At 37.8% G+C, this 19,371-nt stretch overlaps 1 protein-coding gene across 1 annotated transcript in view; it reads left to right on the top strand.

Moving 5' to 3' along the window:
* The window catches only part of slc9a5 (solute carrier family 9 member A5), a 40,645-nt gene that overhangs the window by 16,110 nt on the left and 5,164 nt on the right, over positions 1-19,371 (top strand). The window contains 9 exon segments of the mRNA XM_083550223.1: positions 485-563; positions 1,569-1,746; positions 7,327-7,547; positions 10,334-10,536; positions 11,777-11,866; positions 12,844-12,914; positions 13,826-13,952; positions 18,930-19,021; positions 19,160-19,286. Coding sequence (XP_083406349.1) covers positions 485-563; positions 1,569-1,746; positions 7,327-7,547; positions 10,334-10,536; positions 11,777-11,866; positions 12,844-12,914; positions 13,826-13,952; positions 18,930-19,021; positions 19,160-19,286 — 1,188 coding nt within the window.

The raw sequence follows: 19,371 nt of genomic DNA on the forward strand, positions 1-19,371 counted from the left end.
TTCTTACCAAAAGCTGCTGTTTCTATTTGTTTTTGCATACATTTACTACCTCATCCAACCATCTATCTACTCAGTCAATTAATACTTATAGCAAGTGTAGTAAGCCTTCTTAATTCAGGATGATCCCAATTTGTGCACTTTTTCTAGCTTTGAGTATTAGCCAGTACCTGATACTAATCTGACTCTGACATCCATGCAGTAATCGAGCCATCTGTCTGTAAGATTCTGTTGCCATACTATGCAAATACATGATGCTAAGCTACTTGAATACAGGCCGTGTGATATAATCACATGTAAGATTACTTTACTGTTACTCAAGATCACACATATTCAAAGCATCATAAATGTGGATTTAATTACAACTTTATTATATAATTATATTGGCAGTGTTTTGAGCCAGCAGTGTTTTAACCTAAATGTGGCTGCATTTCTAAAATTATTTCTTGAAAATAATTTATTCTCAAGCGTTCTCTCTGTTTTGTAGGTGATGTATAAGGTTTACATCTCCTTTGTAGCAGTGGGTCCTGGAAATGTCCAAACAGCAGACTACTTCAAAGGTGTTGGTGAGTTCAGTGTCCTTTATTAGTTTCCTATTATGAATCAAATTTTACTCTCAGCATGTGGTAGGAGTTGCACTGTTAATGCATTATGGTAAATTGGGTGGTTCCATGAAATTCCGGAGTAAGAACAGGCGCTTTTGAGGATGGATTGGACTGTAGTTAATGTCAACAGTCTGCTACATTGACTCAGGACTACTTTTCGCTTCTGATCATCATCACTGCACCCCGCAACATCTTATATCTGCTACAAATGGACATTCGGTGCAACCCAGATGAGGATGGGTTCCCTCTTGAGTCTGGTTCCTCTCAAGGTTTCTTCCTTATTTTTTTCCTTGCCACAGTCGCCACCGGCTCGCTCATCAGGGACAAACTTACTTATAAAGAACATATTCACTTTTAATCACCACATTATCTGTGTAAAGCTGCTTTGAGACAATGTTCATTGTTAAACGCACTATACAAATAAAAATGAATTTAATTGAATGTAATTAAATTGTACTATATATACACATAATCCTAAATAAAAAATATATTTACGAAAGAGTAAAATAAAAAAATAATGAGGTTCATGATCTTTTGAAATTGATTTGAAAGTATTAATTGGTAGCATTGCTTATTTGTTGTTTGGAATATAACAGTCTGTATACAGATTAATGCATATTTTGAGAAAAAAGAAAATTTAAATTTAGGATAAATTAGCTTTAAAAAAGCTTTATAATTTTTTCAGCTGTGCAACAATTATACCTATATCATTTTAAATATGCCCTCTGACAAAGTTACTTTATTTTTTATATTAAGACACGTTTCTACCCCTGCAAGCCATTTTGTTTCATCAGATTCACATTATAAAGTCAGTTTTAAAATACTAGCATGTTTTTGATTTTTTTTCAATTAGAATACTTTGCCTTTGCCTTGAAATGACAAAAAAGTCCAAGCACAATAGCTCACAATATCAAAAGGTTCTTGGCCAAATAAAACTTGTTTACTACAGTATCTCTCTATTTTCAGCCTCCTTCCTCATCGTTAGCATCGGGGGGACGCTTGTGGGACTGATTTTTGCTGTGATTCTGGCCTTCATCACTCGTTTCACCAAGAGGGTGCGCATCATTGAGCCGCTGTTTGTCTTTCTGCTGGTGTATCTGGCTTACCTTACAGCCGAACTCTTCTCTCTCTCCGCTATTCTCTCGTAAGTACAAATTTTCTGTCTCTCTTTCTCTCTTACACACAAAAAAGTGAGATTTTTGTGAATATGAGTCAAAACGTATCTATGTGCCCATGTAATGACATATAGAGAATAAGTGTGATTCATGCTAGAGACAAATGAAGAGAGCCAGTTGATAGATGATGAATGGGGAAAAAGGTCTGTGTTGAGGGGGAGACAAAGACAAGTAGACAAGTGGTGTGTGAAATATACAACCTTTAAATAAACTGCAGTAAGCCTAAGAACTTTTTTACTGTTTATAAAAACTGCAGATATATAATATAATATAATATTCAATAAATAGGACATGCAAAGTAATATTTTGAATAATTAATCTTTAGTCACCACTTCGCCTGGTCACGAAGGTCCCATGAACACTAGGTGTAAGGCAGGATGGGATGGCAGCTCAATTCAGAAAACCGTACACATTCATTCACAATAAATAAATAGTGAGTCCAGGCTCTAGCATTTTTTTAGGATGTGGGAGGAAACTGGTAAACCCAAATGAAACTCACAAGGATACGGGGAAAAACATGCAAAACTCTGGACAGAGGGCAAATCGAAATCACGATCCTGGAAAAAGTCATATTTTGAGCATAAACATGCAGACTAATGTTTTTTCCTAACACCTGCACAGTACTGAATATCTTCTTATTACAGAGAAAATGTAGGACATGTAGGATTAATACGATTGTATGCATTATTTATAAAAAAAACCAAATCATTTTTATATTCTTGTATCAAGTTTCTATTAGGCCATATCCTTTAGTCTGGCTGAAACACTATTAAAGATTTTCTATATGTCTGAAATAATGAGATTATTCTTGAAAGAATTACACTGTCAACCCAATTAACCCTAAAATCCCAAGATGACCTTAAAGAGTCTTCCTTGATTAAAGGACTTCTCGAGCAACATCCTTTTCTAATCTTTATCAATGTACTACAGGGTGTCTAAAAATCCAGGAACTAATAAGAATAACACTGTATATACTGCAGTACATTGGGTTAGACAGGAACACAGATTATTTTACACATTGATGATGTGAAAGAACAATAAGAGTGAAAGTATAAAATGCAGGTCAGTTTTTCAGAAGCTCATTTACTACACTCAGAAACCCAGTTCAATAAGGAAATGTTCCAAGTGCCCCCTTATGGTGGTTTATACACTTGCTTGTTCATGTAGCTTGGCAGACAAATAATGAATGGAAATGTTAAAAATATAACCACAGCAGGTGTTAAACTAGAAATCCCAAGTGAGATCTGCATCTCCGTGCCGAGCTCCATTTATTCTCACTTTCTCACGTGTGACTCAGCACACAGATAATAAACTCAGTGATGCATGTTTGAGCTGTTCTTGATGCAAATATAGGAAAAAATTGTATTAATGGTGAACAACATTACATCTTTGGAGTTCTATGGATAAGTATGTACGCCGTACGGTGAAGAATCGAAACGGAGGCATCAGCATCGAGCGAAGCTGAATATTCTTCAAACGTACTTCATATTCACCATGAAACAGCAGGCTGACTGGAGTGTCCTTCTTTAAGTCAGTTATCACGTTATTGTCACTACTTCAGTTCTCTTTAACAGTAACACAGCACTGTAGGCTTCTCATATTAACATTTCTGCTTCCTCTGCTAGAGTTTCGGAATTTGTACAGATGTGTATGGCATTAACTTTTATGACATTGCTGAAGAGGCTCTGTTACTTGGCAATAATACTGTCAGCTTCAGACATACTGGCCAACCTAAATATGTGTAACTGACCTGCTGTAACTGACCTGCCATATCAGGAAGAAAACATTGGAAAACACATCACAGTTATTGATGCACTGATCAAATTAAAAGTCTTACATTTTGCTTAAAAGAACTGCTAGAGGTGGCAATCATTTTGGCATTTTGTAATTTTGCTGTTTATTAATTTTTATACTTAATTTAAAAACAGCTCTTATTTCCTTTGGGAGATTTGACTAAGTGTATCAATAATACTGAAGCCGACAGTATAGTAGTTTTAGCTGCTTTGATTAGTGTGAACAATCAAGTCAAGTCAAGTCAAGTCAAGTTTATTTGTATAGCGCTTTTCACAACAGACATTGTCTCAAAGCAGCTTTACAGAAAACAACAGTGAAGGTGAATGGTGTGCGTTTGTCCCTGATGAGCAGCCGTGGCGACAGTGGCAAGGAAAAACTCCCTTAGATGATATGAGGAAGAAACCTTGAGAGGAACCAGACTCAAAGGGGAACCCATCCTCATATGGGTGACATCAAGAGTTTGGTCATAAATCTTTCAACAATACAGAACAATTTGTGATCATCATAGATCCAGCATCAGCTTCTCCATGCCAGGGCCTTTAAACACTCGGCATCTACTTCTCCATGATCATCCATAGGTCCATAATCTTCACGAGGTGGGACGTGACTGGAGCTGGCCAAACCTCAGGATGCCTCGAGATGGGGAGAGAAAGAGAAGCAGTGGAGAGGAATTAGCGTAGCTGCTGTTCATGATATTAACAGCACAAGTTGATAATGTGCATGTAATCATATATTCTGGAGCACAAGGTTGTGATGTGATGTGTGTGATGTGTGTTATGTGTAGGCTTTGCTAAAAAAGATATGTTTTTAATCTACACTTAAACTGGGAGAGTGTATCTGAACCCCGAACACTGTCAGGAAGACTATTCCAGAGTTTAGGAGCTAAATGTGAATATGCTCTACCGCCTTTAGTGGACTTTGCTATTCTAGGAACTACTAGAAGCCCAGAGTTTTGAGATCTCAGGGAGCGTGACGGATTGTAGCGTGTTAAAAGACTGGATAGATACATGGGAGCCAAACCATTTAGTGCTTTATAAGTGAGTAGCAGTAGTTTGTAGTCTATTCGAAACTTAATAGGAAGCCAATGTAGGGACGATAAGATTGGGGTTATATGATCGTATTTTCTTGACCTAGTAAGAACTCTTGCTGCGGCATTCTGAACTAACTGAAGCTTGTTTATTAATGATGCAGGACATCCACCTAGTAATGCATTACAGTAGTCTATTCTAGAGGTCATAAACGCATGGACGAGCTTCTCTGCATCAGATATAGATAACATATTTCTTAGCTTAGAAATATTTCTAAGGTGAAAGAAGGCTGTTTTTGTAACTTGATTGATGTGATTTTTAAAAGATAAGTTGCTGTCTAAAATAACTCCCAGGTCTTTTACCGTTGAACTAGTAGTTACAGAACAACTGTCTAAATGCAGGCTGAGATGCTGGAGCTTCTGTGTACTATTTTTTGGGCCGATGAGCAAAATCTCCGTTTTATCAGAATTTAATAGCAGAAAGTTATGGGTCATCCAATCTCTTATTTCTTCAACACACTCAGTTATGCGAGCTAATTGAGCTGTATTGCCTGGTTTGGATGAAATATATAGCTGGGTATCATCAGCATAACAATGGAAGCTAATTCCATGCCTTCTAATAATATTTCCTAATGGAAGCATGTATATTGTAAAAAGCAGGGGTCCTAGAACTGACCCTTGTGGCACGCCATAATTTACTAGCATTATCCTGGATAGCTCTCCATTTAAATCTACGAAATGGTAACGATTGGACAGGTAGGATTTAAACCAGCTTAATGCCTGTCCCTGAATACCGATGTAATTCTGTAAGCGATCGAGGAGAAGATCATGATCTATAGTGTCGAACGCAGCACTAAGATCTAGTAAAACTAATAGGGAGATGTAGCCTTGGTCTGAAGCTAAAAACAGGTCGTTAGTGATTTTAACTAGAGCAGTTTCTGTGCTATGATGGGGCCTAAAACCTGACTGAAACTCTTCAAAGATATTGTTCTCCTGCAAGTGGTTACATAACTGGGCAGCGACAATCTTTTCTAAAATCTTAGACATAAATGGGAGATTTGAAATTGGTCTGTAATTCGATAGCGTGTTTGGATCCAGATTAGGTTTTTTAATGAGGGGCTTAATAACTGCTAACTTGAGGGATTTAGGGACATGACCTAACGATAGTGAGGAGTTAATAATATTGAGAAGAGGCTCACCAGCTGTATATAACACTTCCTTCAGTAGTTTAGTGGGAATTGGATCTAACTGACATGTTGTTGATTTAGCTTTCATAATAGCATCATACAGCTCTTCCTGTCCTATACATGTAAAACAGTGTAGTTGTGGGGTTGTAAGTACGATTGTGTCGGGAGATGCTGTCAGAGGTTGAACTGCCACAATTGTTTTTCTAATGTTATCTATTTTTTCAGTGAAGAAATTCATAAAGTCTTCACTACTAAACTGTGATGGAACACATTTTTCAGATCCCTGATTTGTTGTTAATTTAGCGACTGTACTGAAAAGGAACCTGGGATTGTTTTTGTTATTTTCTATGAGTTTGCTCAGGTGTTTAGCTCTAGCAGCTTTTAGCGCCTGTCTGTAGCTAAGCATACTGTCTTTATACGCAATTCTGAATACCTCCAATTTAGTTTTCCTCCATTTTCTCTCCAGATTACGTGTTGTTCTCTTTAGGGCATGCGTATGACTATTATACCAAGGTGCAGGTGCTTGTTCTCGAACCTTTTTTAACCGGATGGGGGCAACAGTGTCTAAAGTGCTAGTGAGGATAAGGTCTATGTTGTTCGCCATCTCATCAAGATGATCAGCAGTTATGGGTTTAATGTGAAACTGAGATAAATCAGGCAGGTTATTTATGAATCTGTCCTTAGTGGTTGGAATAATAGTCCTACCAAGTCGATACCGTGGCGAAACACGGTTAATCTGTTCTACCGGTAGTGTGTACAGTAGGAGATAATGGTCTGTGATGTCATCACTCTGGGGTAAAATATCTATATCAGTGACGTCTGCTCCGTAGGATATTATTAAGTCTAGTGTGTGGTTAAAACGGTGGGTTGGTCTGGTGACGTTTTGTTTAACTCCAAAAGAGTTTAGTAAATCGACAAATGATAATCCTAGGGCATCGTTTGCATCATCTACATGAATATTAAAATCTCCTACAAGCAGCACTTTATCAAAACTGATCAAGAGGTCTGAGAGAAAACAAGCAAACTCATGAAGAAAATCAGCGTAGGGTCCTGGGGGTCTGTACACGGTGACCAGAGCGAGTTTTCTATGCATCTCTGAAAGTGCAATTTTAAGAACGAGCACTTCAAATTATTTAAAGCTGAATCCTAATCTCTGACTAACATTAAGAGAAGCACTATAAATGGTTCCTACACCCCCCCCACGACCAGTCTGACGGGGCTCATGCTTATAAACATAAACAATGTGTTGTATCAGGTGTAAAACATCATTTCAAGATCTGCACAGCTTAAGGTGTTAAGCCTGAATATTTGTTATAAATAATATTTGTAAAACAAAATATATATATTTATATAAATATATATATTTTTAGATAACAAAATATATTTTATATTGCACTGATTTCACTAATATTAGATTTTTTTCAATGTGTATTTCAGACATATAACCAATTCAGTAGAGGTACAGAACACAGTCTAGGTGACATTTGCTGATTTTATTATTTTTATTTTAGCATGAACTGATGTACTTCCTTTAACCACAGAATGACCTTCTGTGGCATTGGCTGCAACAAGTATGTGGAGGCCAATATATCCCAGAAGTCCCGCACTGCTGTCAAGTACACGATGAAGACTCTAGCTAGTATCGCTGAGACCATCATCTTCATTTTTCTTGGCATTTCAGCTGTGGACAAGACCAAATGGGCCTGGGATACTGGCCTTATCGTGTGTACTCTTATATTCATCTTAGTCTTCAGAGCCATAGGTGAGTTATTACCTAAAATAATTTTTACAGTCAGGTCTGAAATTATTCAAATGAATGTAGGAGTCATGGCAAAACAGTGGAAAAAAATCAGAAAATGGATTACAGTTTTGAGTGTTGGAAGAAAGATGTCAGATCAATCACAAACTCAAAAGTATTTGATTTTAGATCCTAGAATGGACTGTCTGAGTCATGGATAGGATAGATGAGATGGATAACAGATAAGATTTGAGTTAAATGCTTTCTGGATAGATTTTATAAATTCTAAACCATATCAAGCATAGAAAAGCATGCATATTAACATACTCTAGTATTTTCTAAAATACATACCCTCTCAACCTTTATACCTGAATAAGAGAAATACTAACACAGACAATTGGTTTCCTCTTTTGGGTACAATACATTATATGAAGTGAGCAACCATACTATGTATATTTTTGTGTGGGGTTTTTTTTTTTTATACCTTTTTAGTAATTTTTAGTAAAGAAATTTCAAGTGCTGAGCTTAGAATAGATGCTATGCAAGATATTACTCCTTTAGAAGGAATGCATAGCATCTCTTCTAAGCTCAGCACTTGACAATTTTTTTTGTTTTTAAAACATATAAAAGTAGTCTAATGTTTACAGAGAACATTCCAAGAAGCACAGGAAATAGAGCAAATATAACAGTGAGAGTGAATATTGAAGAGCAATGCATAAATGAAGCAGCTTCAAAACATATTTAGCAACTTTAAAATTCTGATTCAATGCTTCCACCTCCATAAGACTAATAATAACTGGATATTATTCAGGTGGTGGTTTATTCTCAGCACATTTGTGACACTGACGTGTGTGTGTGTGTGTGTGTGTGTGTGTGTGTGTGTGTGTGTGTGTGTGTGTGTGTGTGTGTGTGTGTGTGTGTGTGTTCAGCAGTGCTGCTGGGATTTTTAAAATGTTAAATAATATTCAAGCAAAGCAGGCAAAACTGGTACCAATAAAGGTTACTCAAATTGCACACAGAAGGTAGGGAGATGATGGGACTGTAAGGGGCACCAACATAATAATCAGTGACACAGTAGGTAGTGTTTCCGTCTCACATCTCCATGGTTCAGGCCTGTGCGTGTTGATTTCTGTGCTAGTTCTTATCATGTCTGCATGGGTTTTGCTAGGTTCTACAGTTTTCTCTCACTTTTCAGAAACATGCATTAGGTGGTTGGGCTACCACAAATTGTAGGTGTGCACAGTAACCTGCAAGGAACTTGCGTCCCATCTCGACCTCTCACCCAGTGTTTTCTAGACCCACCTTGATCTAGATCAGTATAAAGCATTTACTGATGATCGTATTAGAAGAATGTATAATCAAATGTCTAGTGATTGTAAATGCTCCAGCATTGCTGCTTGTTGTGATACATTTACATTCCATCCATTCCTTCACAGCACCTCACGTTTCCACATTTTATGTTGTTATAGTTTTATTCCAAAATGGATTCAATTCCTTATTTTTAATTCAATACTCCATAATGACAACATAAAAGAAGTGGGTTTGAAAGCTTTGCAAATGTACTAGAACGTCCTTGCAGACCCTCTCAATCTAAATCAGGTTGGATAGGTAGTGCTGATGCACAGCCATTTTCAGATCTCCTGAGATGTTTAATCGTATTCAAGTATGGGCTCTGGCTGGGCCATTTATAGACATTCACAGAGTTGTCCTGTAGCCAGTTCTTAGTTATCTTGGCTGTGTGCTTAGGGTTGTTGTCCTGTTGGAAGATGAGCCGTCAGCCGAGTCTGAGGTCCAGAGCGCTGTGGAGCAGATTCTCAATCATCAAGGATGTACATTCCTGCATTCATCTTTCCCTTAATCTTGACTAATCTCCCAGATCCTTTCACTGAAAAACATCCCTACAACATGATGCTGTCACCACCATGCTTCGTTGTAGGGATGATATTGGCCAGGTGATGAGCAGTGCCTGGTTTCCTCCTGACATGACGCTTGCCATTCAGGCTAAAGAGTTCACACAATGTTTGGCAAACTCCAGGAGGGCTGTCATGTGCCTTCTACTATGGAGTGACAGGACCACACAGGCCTGATTTTTGGAGTGCTGCAGAGATGGTTGTTCTTCTGGAATATCTCCTCTTTCCACAGAGAAAAGCTGGTGCTCTTTCAGCGTGACCAATGGGTTCTTGGTCACCTCCCTTCTTCCCTGATCACTCAGTTTGCCCGGGCGGCCCGCTCTAGGAAGAGTCCTGTTGGTTCCAATCTTCTTCCATTTACAGATGATGGATTCCAATGTTCTCATTGGGACCTTTAGAGATTTTTGTGTACCCTTTCCCAGGTCTGTGCCTTGATACAATCCTGTCTCAGAGCTCTATAGACAATTCCTTGGAATTCATGGCTTGGTTTGTGCCCTGACATGCATTGTTAACTGTGTAACCTTATATAAACAGGTGTGTGCCTTTCCAAATCATGTCCAATCAACTGAATTTACCACAGGTGGACTTCAATCTAGTCTCAAGGATAATCAGTGGAAAGGGGATGCACCTGAGCTAAATTTTGAGTGTCATGGCAAAGGCTGTGATTTTTTTCTCTCTTTTTTTAATATACATTTACAAAGATTTCAAACAAACGTCTTTCACATTGTTATTATGGGGTATTGTTTGTAGAATTTTGAGGAAAATCATTAATTGAATCCATTTTGGAATAATGCTTTAACATAACAAAATGTGAAAAAAGTTAAACACCACAAATGTGTCCAGTTTATGATTTTTGACCTTACTGTCATGTTATACATGTTTGTTGCATGTCACTTCCAGGTGTAGTCGGACAGACCTGGATTCTAAACAAGTTTCGACTTGTTCATCTGGAAAAGATTGACCAGGTGGTGATGTCATACGGTGGCCTGAGAGGTGCAGTTGCATTTGCCCTGGTGGTATTACTGGATGAGGAGCATGTGAAGGCGAAGGATTACTTCGTCGCCACGACTATTGTTGTGATTTTCTTCACAGTCATGTTTCAGGTATTGTGTTATATTCAGGTTTTTTTTCTGCCTATGTATGTGTGTGAATGTGAGCAATTGGAGCACCAGCAGGCAGTGATAATTCGTGATCGCCACAGGTCTGCTGATCCTAATTATGATGAATGAGAGGATTTATTACAGTGTTTTTCGAGTGTGTATTTGTGACAGTGAACAAAAGGTGCTTCCGGTCAGCACCGTTATCAGATGTGACTAAACTGATATGCCAATATTCTTCACTCTAATTTCCTTTGTTAGTGTGTCTGTGTGTTTGTGTGTGTAAATTGCCTTTGGCATGATGAGTCTGTTTTGCATCATTATAAAAATGAGCAAAATTTTAATCACCATTAAAAAAAAGCACACACATAAGCCTGTTTCTCGATAATGACTAATTGTTTGTTTAATAGCGGTTTCTAAATGTTATTCAAAAACCTGCAGGTTTTTGCAGTTGTCAATATATAACTTCATGTTATAATTCACATGTTATGGACAAAACTGTGTGGATACCTGACCATAAGACTGTATGTGCTTTTTGATTTTATTCCATATATGAATTTAAAAGATCTATATATTAAAACCAGGGACACCTTGTTTTTTCCTCTATACACGATATGGACAAACGTTTGTGGACACCTGGCTATGAGGTTTGCATGCGCTTTTTGAACATCTGATTTCACATAAATTGGTGTATTGTGTCGGGGAGGAGGCCTGGAGTGCAGTCAGTGTTTCAGTTCATCCCAAAGGTGTTCAATACGGTAAACCATATCCCATGTAAACCATATCTTCATGGAGCTTGTTTTGTTCACAGGGCTATTGCCATGCTGTGATAGGAACAGGTCTAGGTCTCCTAGTTTAAGTAAAAGGACAAATTTCAGCAAATTTCTAAAGACAACCTATACAAATGTGTGCCTTAAACTTTGTGGTAACAGTTTGAACCATCAACTACTTATCAACTGAGTATTTCTATCAAACACATATTGAGTTATAAACTGCCAGGAAAATTTAAGATGGAAGTATAATTCTAAATAGGGTGAAAATGGCCAGTGTGTAAACAGTGTATTAGTGTATAAGGTCATAAAAAGGGTCTAGTACAAAAGGCTTACGTCAGCATCAGTGTATCCCTAATGTTAGCAGTTTAACTTTGTTTACAAAGAATTGTTTACCATCTTTCAGTAAAACTACCAGGCCATGGGCAAGTATCATTAAATGTTTCTCCTCTTTCTGTTTCACCTCTATCACACAGGGTCTGACCATCAAGCCTCTGGTTAAATGGCTCAAGGTTCCTCGCAGCACTAACAGAAAACCTACAATTAATGAAGAGATCCATGAGCGTGTAAGTCAGTGACTGTTAGACTGCTGTCTATCTGTCTGTCCACCTTTTCTTCCTTTTTGTATCCCAGTAGTTTTTAACACAGAAATGTGTGCCTTAAAGCATAGCGGTGATACTGATCTTATTCTCAGACCAATGAATTCATCATAAGCGCTTCTTTCTTCTGGCCTGTGTGATGTGATTATTGGCACACACACACACACACACACACACACACACACACACACACACACACACACACACACACACACACACACACACACACACACACACACACACTCACTTGTGAAATAAACTGCATCTTCCAGCTGTAGTGACTGTCTGTGTAGGAAATACTGAGGGGGTTTTTCAGCACTTCATACCCCTGCCCTCTTCCACACTCTGAATGTCACACAGCCTCCTGCATGCAGGCTTTGAGAACCTTTGAGAGTATGCTGAAATCACAGCTAAACATAGACAGGGTATAACTGCATCACAGAAAGAAAGTGTCTATTAGTATGTTTATTAGAAACAGAAACATTTCCAGTTCACTGAACTAACATGCTGTCCTCATTCCCACATCTTCTCACAGATTAGGCTCAACAAGGTCGATTTTGACCAATTAGTGAGTTCTACCACACATTTTGACAGCTAAGTACTAGGGGGAAAAAAACAGGAGCTTACACATGTATAACCCCAAATGTGATCTTTTTAACTTGCTGTTCATGCAACATCACTCGCTTCACAGTAGCCCATAATTGGCAAGTTTTTCTCTAACTAGCTGAAAGAGAAATTTTATTTTTTCCTCTCATAGACTTGCAGACAAGAATGGCTATGACTGTCAGGATTTGACACTCGGGTGCCTGTACAGTTTGATTAAAACCGATATGGAGTACCAATTAATGTCATGCAAATTTTTAGGTTGGGGCAAATGTGAAAGCTCTGGTGAGCACTCTAATTCCTGTGATCTCTATGTTTTTCAATATTTCCTTCACTTTCAGGCCTTTGACCACATTCTTGCTGCTGTGGAAGACATTGCTGGTCTAAATGGTTACCATCACTGGAGGGACAAGTCAGTGCTTTTTTTATATACTATACTATATTATATAACTTTGACTCTCCAACAGACAATTTATTTTAGATTGTTTAAGGCACATGTCCCTAATTTGCCTGCACAAAAACAACCCTGATACACAACCTCAGTTCACTCTTTAATCCAAGAGCTGTTTTAATATTAATAATTAAATATTTATTATACACTGATCAGGCATAACATTATGGCCACCTATCAGGTTTTGATCACCTGCCTAATGTTATGTTGGTCCCCCTTTTGCTGCTAAAACAGTCCTGACCCATCAAACATTATCAGCATTAACTTCTTCAGCAATTTGAGCTACAGTAGCTCATCTGTTGGATCGGACCACATCGGTTCAACACTGTTCCTTTCTTGAAACACTTTTGATAGATACTGTCCACTGCAGATCAGGAACAGCCCACAAGAGCTGCAGTTTTGGAGATACTCTGACCCAGTCGTCTAGCCATCACAATTTGTCCCTTGTCAAACTCCTTACTTTTGCCCATTTTGCCTGCTTCTAACTCTTCAAGTTTGAGGACAAAATGTTCACGTGCTGTCTAATATATTCCACCTACTACAGGTGTGACGATGAAGAGATAATCAGAGTTATTCACTTCACCAGTCAGTGGTTATGCCTGATTGCTGTATAAAACTCTACAGCGCACATTCAAAGCACTACAAACTTTACAATTAACAAGTCTTATGATGAGACAAAAAAATCCGACTGTTCTACCAAAACTGTTCCTATTTAGATTTATCTAATGTTCAGCTTTCACTTCTGTTCTTCTCCCAGCACATGAAAACACATCTACACTTCACATATATTTGATTAAAAAAAGTTTCGACTTAAAGTACTTTGTTTAAGAACACTTAGATAATTTGACCTTGTTTTCATGTTTGTTTTGCAGATGGGAACAGTTTGACAAAAACTATCTAAGTAAACTGTTGATGCGCAAATCCGTGTACCATAAAAGTGAGTTGTGGGAGGCGTATCAGAAAATCAACATCAGAGACGCTATCAGTGTTATTGACCAGGTAAATATCCTATCAGCTTTAGTACTACGTTAGGAATGACATTTAAATTCCAGGTGTAAGTGAAATATTTCTCTGGCATGAAAGCACAGACGGTTAGTCTGTTAGTTAGACGGTTTCGTAGCATTTTTCACATTGATTTTAAATGTGTAAATGTGAATAAGTTTGCTGCATTGCGACAATTGACCACTAAGTGGCGCTTTACTCCAATAAATCAACCTGCTTTTTTGCAGTCTTCCGTTCTCTCCATGTGTTATCTCATTTCACCGATTTAATAAGATTGAATAAGGGGTTACATGATTCAGAAAGAAAACAAGAATTGTGATTTATTGCAGCAGGGGTGGAAAGTAATGAAGTACCAATACTTTGTTGATGTACTTAAGTAGATTTTTCTGGCATCAGTACTATCCGTCACTATTTATTTTACGGAAAACTTTTCTTTCAAACATAATGAGTGAATTACTTTCATTCATTTAATTTTGTAAAAAAATATCTGTACTTTCTACTTCTTACATTTTCAAAACAGGCTTGTTACTTTAGTTTTAATCCTTTGGTGACAGGATCAATATTTTTTCCTCTCATTGTATGTCATTTTCAGCCCATCAAACTATCACTTGTGTATCATTTCCTGGATATCACACCCCACAGATGTAGGCTAGTTTACAAAGCTAACAAAGAGCAAGGCAGAAAGCAACAAGAAGTATAGCTAACGGGGATGAGACAGAGGGAGTCAGCAAATGACAGAACACATAAACATGACAGAACAACAACATCATCTTTTTCCCTGCTTGTGTTCCATATGGTGGTTGTTCAGCCTGGATACATTCAATAGATAACAACATTTGTAATTATTTTGTATTAATATATTAATATGATACGAGGTACAGTTACCAGTGTGACACTCCAACAGGTAGTAGTAATGGCTACTTTTTACTTAAATACATGTCAGAGCCCAAACTTGAGTGAAAAACTGTAATCAGTACTTCAACTTTTACCAGAGTATTTTAAAACATGAGTACTTCTGCTTGAGTAAATTATGTGTGTACTTTTGCCATCACTGTATTGCAGAACATAAAATGTTTTTTTGCAAACTTACGTATCGGGTATTGAAAGCCGGCATTCAGCCCTGGGTGTGTTACTCTTATATGGTGTATATATGGTGTATATGGATATATTCTTTTAAACACCTGAGTCATTATGAGCTAAGTTCAATAATGAATATTCAGGATGTTGGGATTTGTGGACTAAGATTGTGGTTTAAGCTTGTGAGAGGTTTGCACTGTATTTGGAAATCACCTGGTGTTAAACAGTGTATGTCCGTAGTCAAATATTTTCAGCCATTTGTTGGAGCAGACCCATTACTTAGTATCACTTGGTTCTATTTAAATCAGCTATGCTACACAGAACAGCATGGACTTAAACTAGACTTTACATTGTCAGTCTACTTTTGTGCTTTTGTCTATTTAAGGGCTGGCAAACATTTCAGGTAAATCACATCCTGAATCTCATGTAATGTGGTGTATGAACCACACTTTTAGCAGTTCTACATAATCATTGAGCCTGTTTTCTTATCAGAACTGACTGGAGATGAGAACTCTGGAGAGTCGAGTGTATAACAGTCTATCACTGAGAGGTAAAGGAGGCTCAGAAAGCTCCCAGGCTCTGTGATCGCTTCCTCTCAGGTTCCGGGGATGAGAGAATAATCCTCTCCTTTGTTATCCACACTGACGCCAAAGTGTCTTTGCCACCCCTGGCTCACTGCTTGAGTTTGCTACCTGAACAGGGGCGCTGCAAGATACTGATCGAGGACATCAGAGAGAGAGAGAAAGAGAGAGAGGGGCACCTCAGGAGGGTGATATCAGTGTCAGTACTAGTATTCAGGTTTGGTATTAGTCCTCTGAGGGGAATAAGTTCCTTCATGAGACTCATTACAGGGAAGTGCAAAGCTCTGATTCGCATGGCCAGTCCCAAAAAATCACTTCCACCTGATCCTGATATTACACTTGATCTCTTTAACAATAAACTGCTCTGTCTGGTTTTATTGATAAAAAGGCTGCTTCCTTTTTTGGAATTAATTTGACAGTTTAATTAGAGTTTCTTTCTTTCTCTCTCTCTCTCTCTCTCTCTCTCTCTCTCTCTCTCTCTCTCTCTCTCTCTCTCTCTCTCTCTCTCTCTCCTTTCTACTCCTGTGCCAATAAGCTTTATAGCCTTAAACAGTTAGCTTTAAATGTTTTAAACTATAGTTTAACGTTTTACTTAAATTAATCAAATAAGGCATTGCATAAATCAAATAATGTTTGGTGCAAAATTAAGACACCCAAAGAAACCCCATACCCACAGTGAAGCATGGTGGTGGAAGAACCATAATATTTTAAGCTGGACCTGGAGATCTCTAGCCAAGATGCAGAAAATAATGCATAATTTCACACACCAAATAATTCTGGCATGTGAGTTGTTGCATGTCTGCGGCTTTACTTTTGCACTGAAGCCATGAGACTATGTAATATTAGTTTAGTTCTACTGAAATCCAAAGCACATAATCAAAACTGTCATACATGATACCTGCATGACCAATTTTGCCTTTATCATACTGCAAAGGGGATCCCATTGCACAAAGCCCTCTTACACAGGTTTTTAATATGATTTAGGCTCTCCCTGAGCCATTCTGAACCACTGATCCTCTTCTTCTCAATACATTCCTTTGTTGATTTGGATTTGCACTTTGGGTTATTGTTCTAGTAAGTAAAAGCTTTATTAATTTTTAGCTGCTTAACAGAAGCGTAAGAGATTTGTGCCAAAATTGTTTATTCTCTGTACCTTGGCTAGAGATCGGATTTGGTATTATTTTAGGTGATAATTTGTCTTTGTCTTGCGTCAAACATTTAGAATTATGACAGTGTATATTGGCTTTATCAGACCAAAACACTTTTTCCTCAGTGTGGGGTGAGTCTCTACTACTTCATAGTCCAGACATAAGAAGATGAGAGATGATTATCACATGCAGGGAGTGACAGTACTTGCCAGATTTTTCTTGCTGCAGATTTAATGTTCTAGGTCTCTTGGACTTCTTCCTGATATGTTTCCATTTCCATTCTATCCTGTTGAAACATATTTTGGATGGATGAGGGCCGAGTTTGAATGTGAATGATTCATTCTGATAGGTTTTTATTTATTTATTTATTTTTACTTATTGTATCTTATTTATCTTATTTATTTATACATTTATTTATTTTTCAGCTTAGTTTGTGTATCACATTATAGAGAAAAACAATCTGACCTGATTAATCTAAAAAATGCAGACTGTTTATATGTAGACTTTTTATAATCTTTGTATGTTTCCACTGACTAATGACAAATAATTTGTAAGTTCAGCATTCTGCTGACAAATCTTTTAAATTATATCAGGCTGCCAGTATAATAATATGGTGTAAAACTGTCTGCTGCTTGCCTAAAACAAATTGTAACCCTCCAGATTATATGAAGCCCCACACTGCAAGTTGTGCTGAGGTGTGAGTGGGTTTGAGGTTCCAGGAGCCTTCAACAGAACGTGTCATGCAGCTCTTGAGGTTGGAGAATGTCATTTCCTGCAGCCTTGAGTTTCATGCCCCTCAGCTTCCTGCCTGCCGGAGTTATCCTGCTAATATTAGCACAGTTGGAGGAATGGTGAAAGCAGTTTCTTTCAGCGTTTTTCCTGGCCACCCTGATGACAAGGGAAAGAAAGATATAATAAAGGATTTCTGGTGACTAAAAGTGCCAGAAAAGCATTTTTTTAAGTCATATTTTTGGAAAAATAGTTTATCCACATTTTCATGCTACAATCTTTTGATTGCACATGTACAGTTCATTTATAAATTGCCAGTGGTATTATTATATCTTGGTCTGCTACATATTATTTGTCTAAGCATGGTTAATTTGTGTGTTGAGAGAAGACAGAGCCACGCAATGATTTAAAATGCTTTCGTGCTGTCTGGAGCAATTAGCTAGTCAGAACCCAGGACTGTGTGTCTCTAGGGCATATTATCCATATTACTGCCATCTTAAAGTTCATTTAAGTTCATCAAAAAAACTACAAATGATTTTCTAAATAAAGAGCAGTAAATTACCTGCCTATGTCTCAAACAGCATTGTTAAGTTCACGGATGACCCCCACGGTGGTAGGCCTGATCAGAGGTAACTTATGAGACGACTTACAGTTAGGAGATCCAGTACCTTGTAGCATGATGTGAGGAGAATAACCTGGATCTTTACACCATTAAGATAAAGGAGGTCATTGTGGATTTTAGACAAGCTGGCAATCACACTCATGCTCCCATTCACATTAACAGAGCTGCTGTTGAGCGTGTACACAGCTCTAAGTTCTTAGGAGTCCTCATCTCTGAGGATCTCACCTGGGCTCTGAACTCTTCTATTCTGATCAGAAAGGTACAACAGCGTCTGTATTTTCTGAGGAGACTTAAAAAGTCCCGTCTGTGCTACAGGATACTGGAGAACTTTGACCGCTGTACCATTGATCATCATACAATGTTAACAAATACTCTACTGCATTGTCAATTTCTGTGAAGTTTATCTGCTTTATCACTACGAATTTTTACACCATCCATTAGTATGTTTATCATTGCACTACTGTTCATTCCACCTATATTTATTATGTATATACTGTATCATACATTCATACTTGTACATACAGTATCTATATCATGTCATTTATTTGCACAGTTATACGGCATGTTACAATATATACCCGCTTTTAAACATATGCACCTTCTGTACATTATTCACTCTCCCCCCTGTGCATATGGACCACTTACCTTTATTTATTGTAAATAGGCCACTTATGAACTTATGCTAACTGCATTCATTGGCTCATGTACCTTGCACAATGACAATAAAGTTAAATCTAATCATAAATAAACTTTTGTAACTTTGTACACACTTGTACATTACTAACATGCACAATTATTATATCACTTCATTTGTCAGGGTGGAAACATTTTAACCTCTGCTAGACTCTCACTCCCCTCTATGGCCAGTAGAGCGTCCTTTCCAGAGATGACCAATGTTACCAACTACCTGTGAGTACGATCTAAATGCTGAGGTTATGATATGCTATGCTGGAGCTATATGGATGAAGAAATAATATTTGAAAATTTTTAATTAAAAACAGCGAAAATATTATTTCTCTCCTGACAAGTGTATGTGCATGTTTCCAGAAGAGAGAATGGTAGTGGTGTGTGTCTGGATCTTCAGGTGATTGACACAATCCCGAGTGCAAAAGTCGAGGAGGAAACAGAAACACATCATGTTCTGGCTGGGAATCTGTACAAACCCAGGAGACGGGTATACACACACACACACACACACACACACACACACACACACACATACACCTAATCCTTTTATTGCTTTTAGCATTACGTTCTTA

Source organism: Silurus aristotelis (genome assembly GCF_946808225.1).
Source record: "Silurus aristotelis genome assembly, chromosome: 9".
NCBI lineage: Eukaryota > Metazoa > Chordata > Actinopteri > Siluriformes > Siluridae > Silurus > Silurus aristotelis.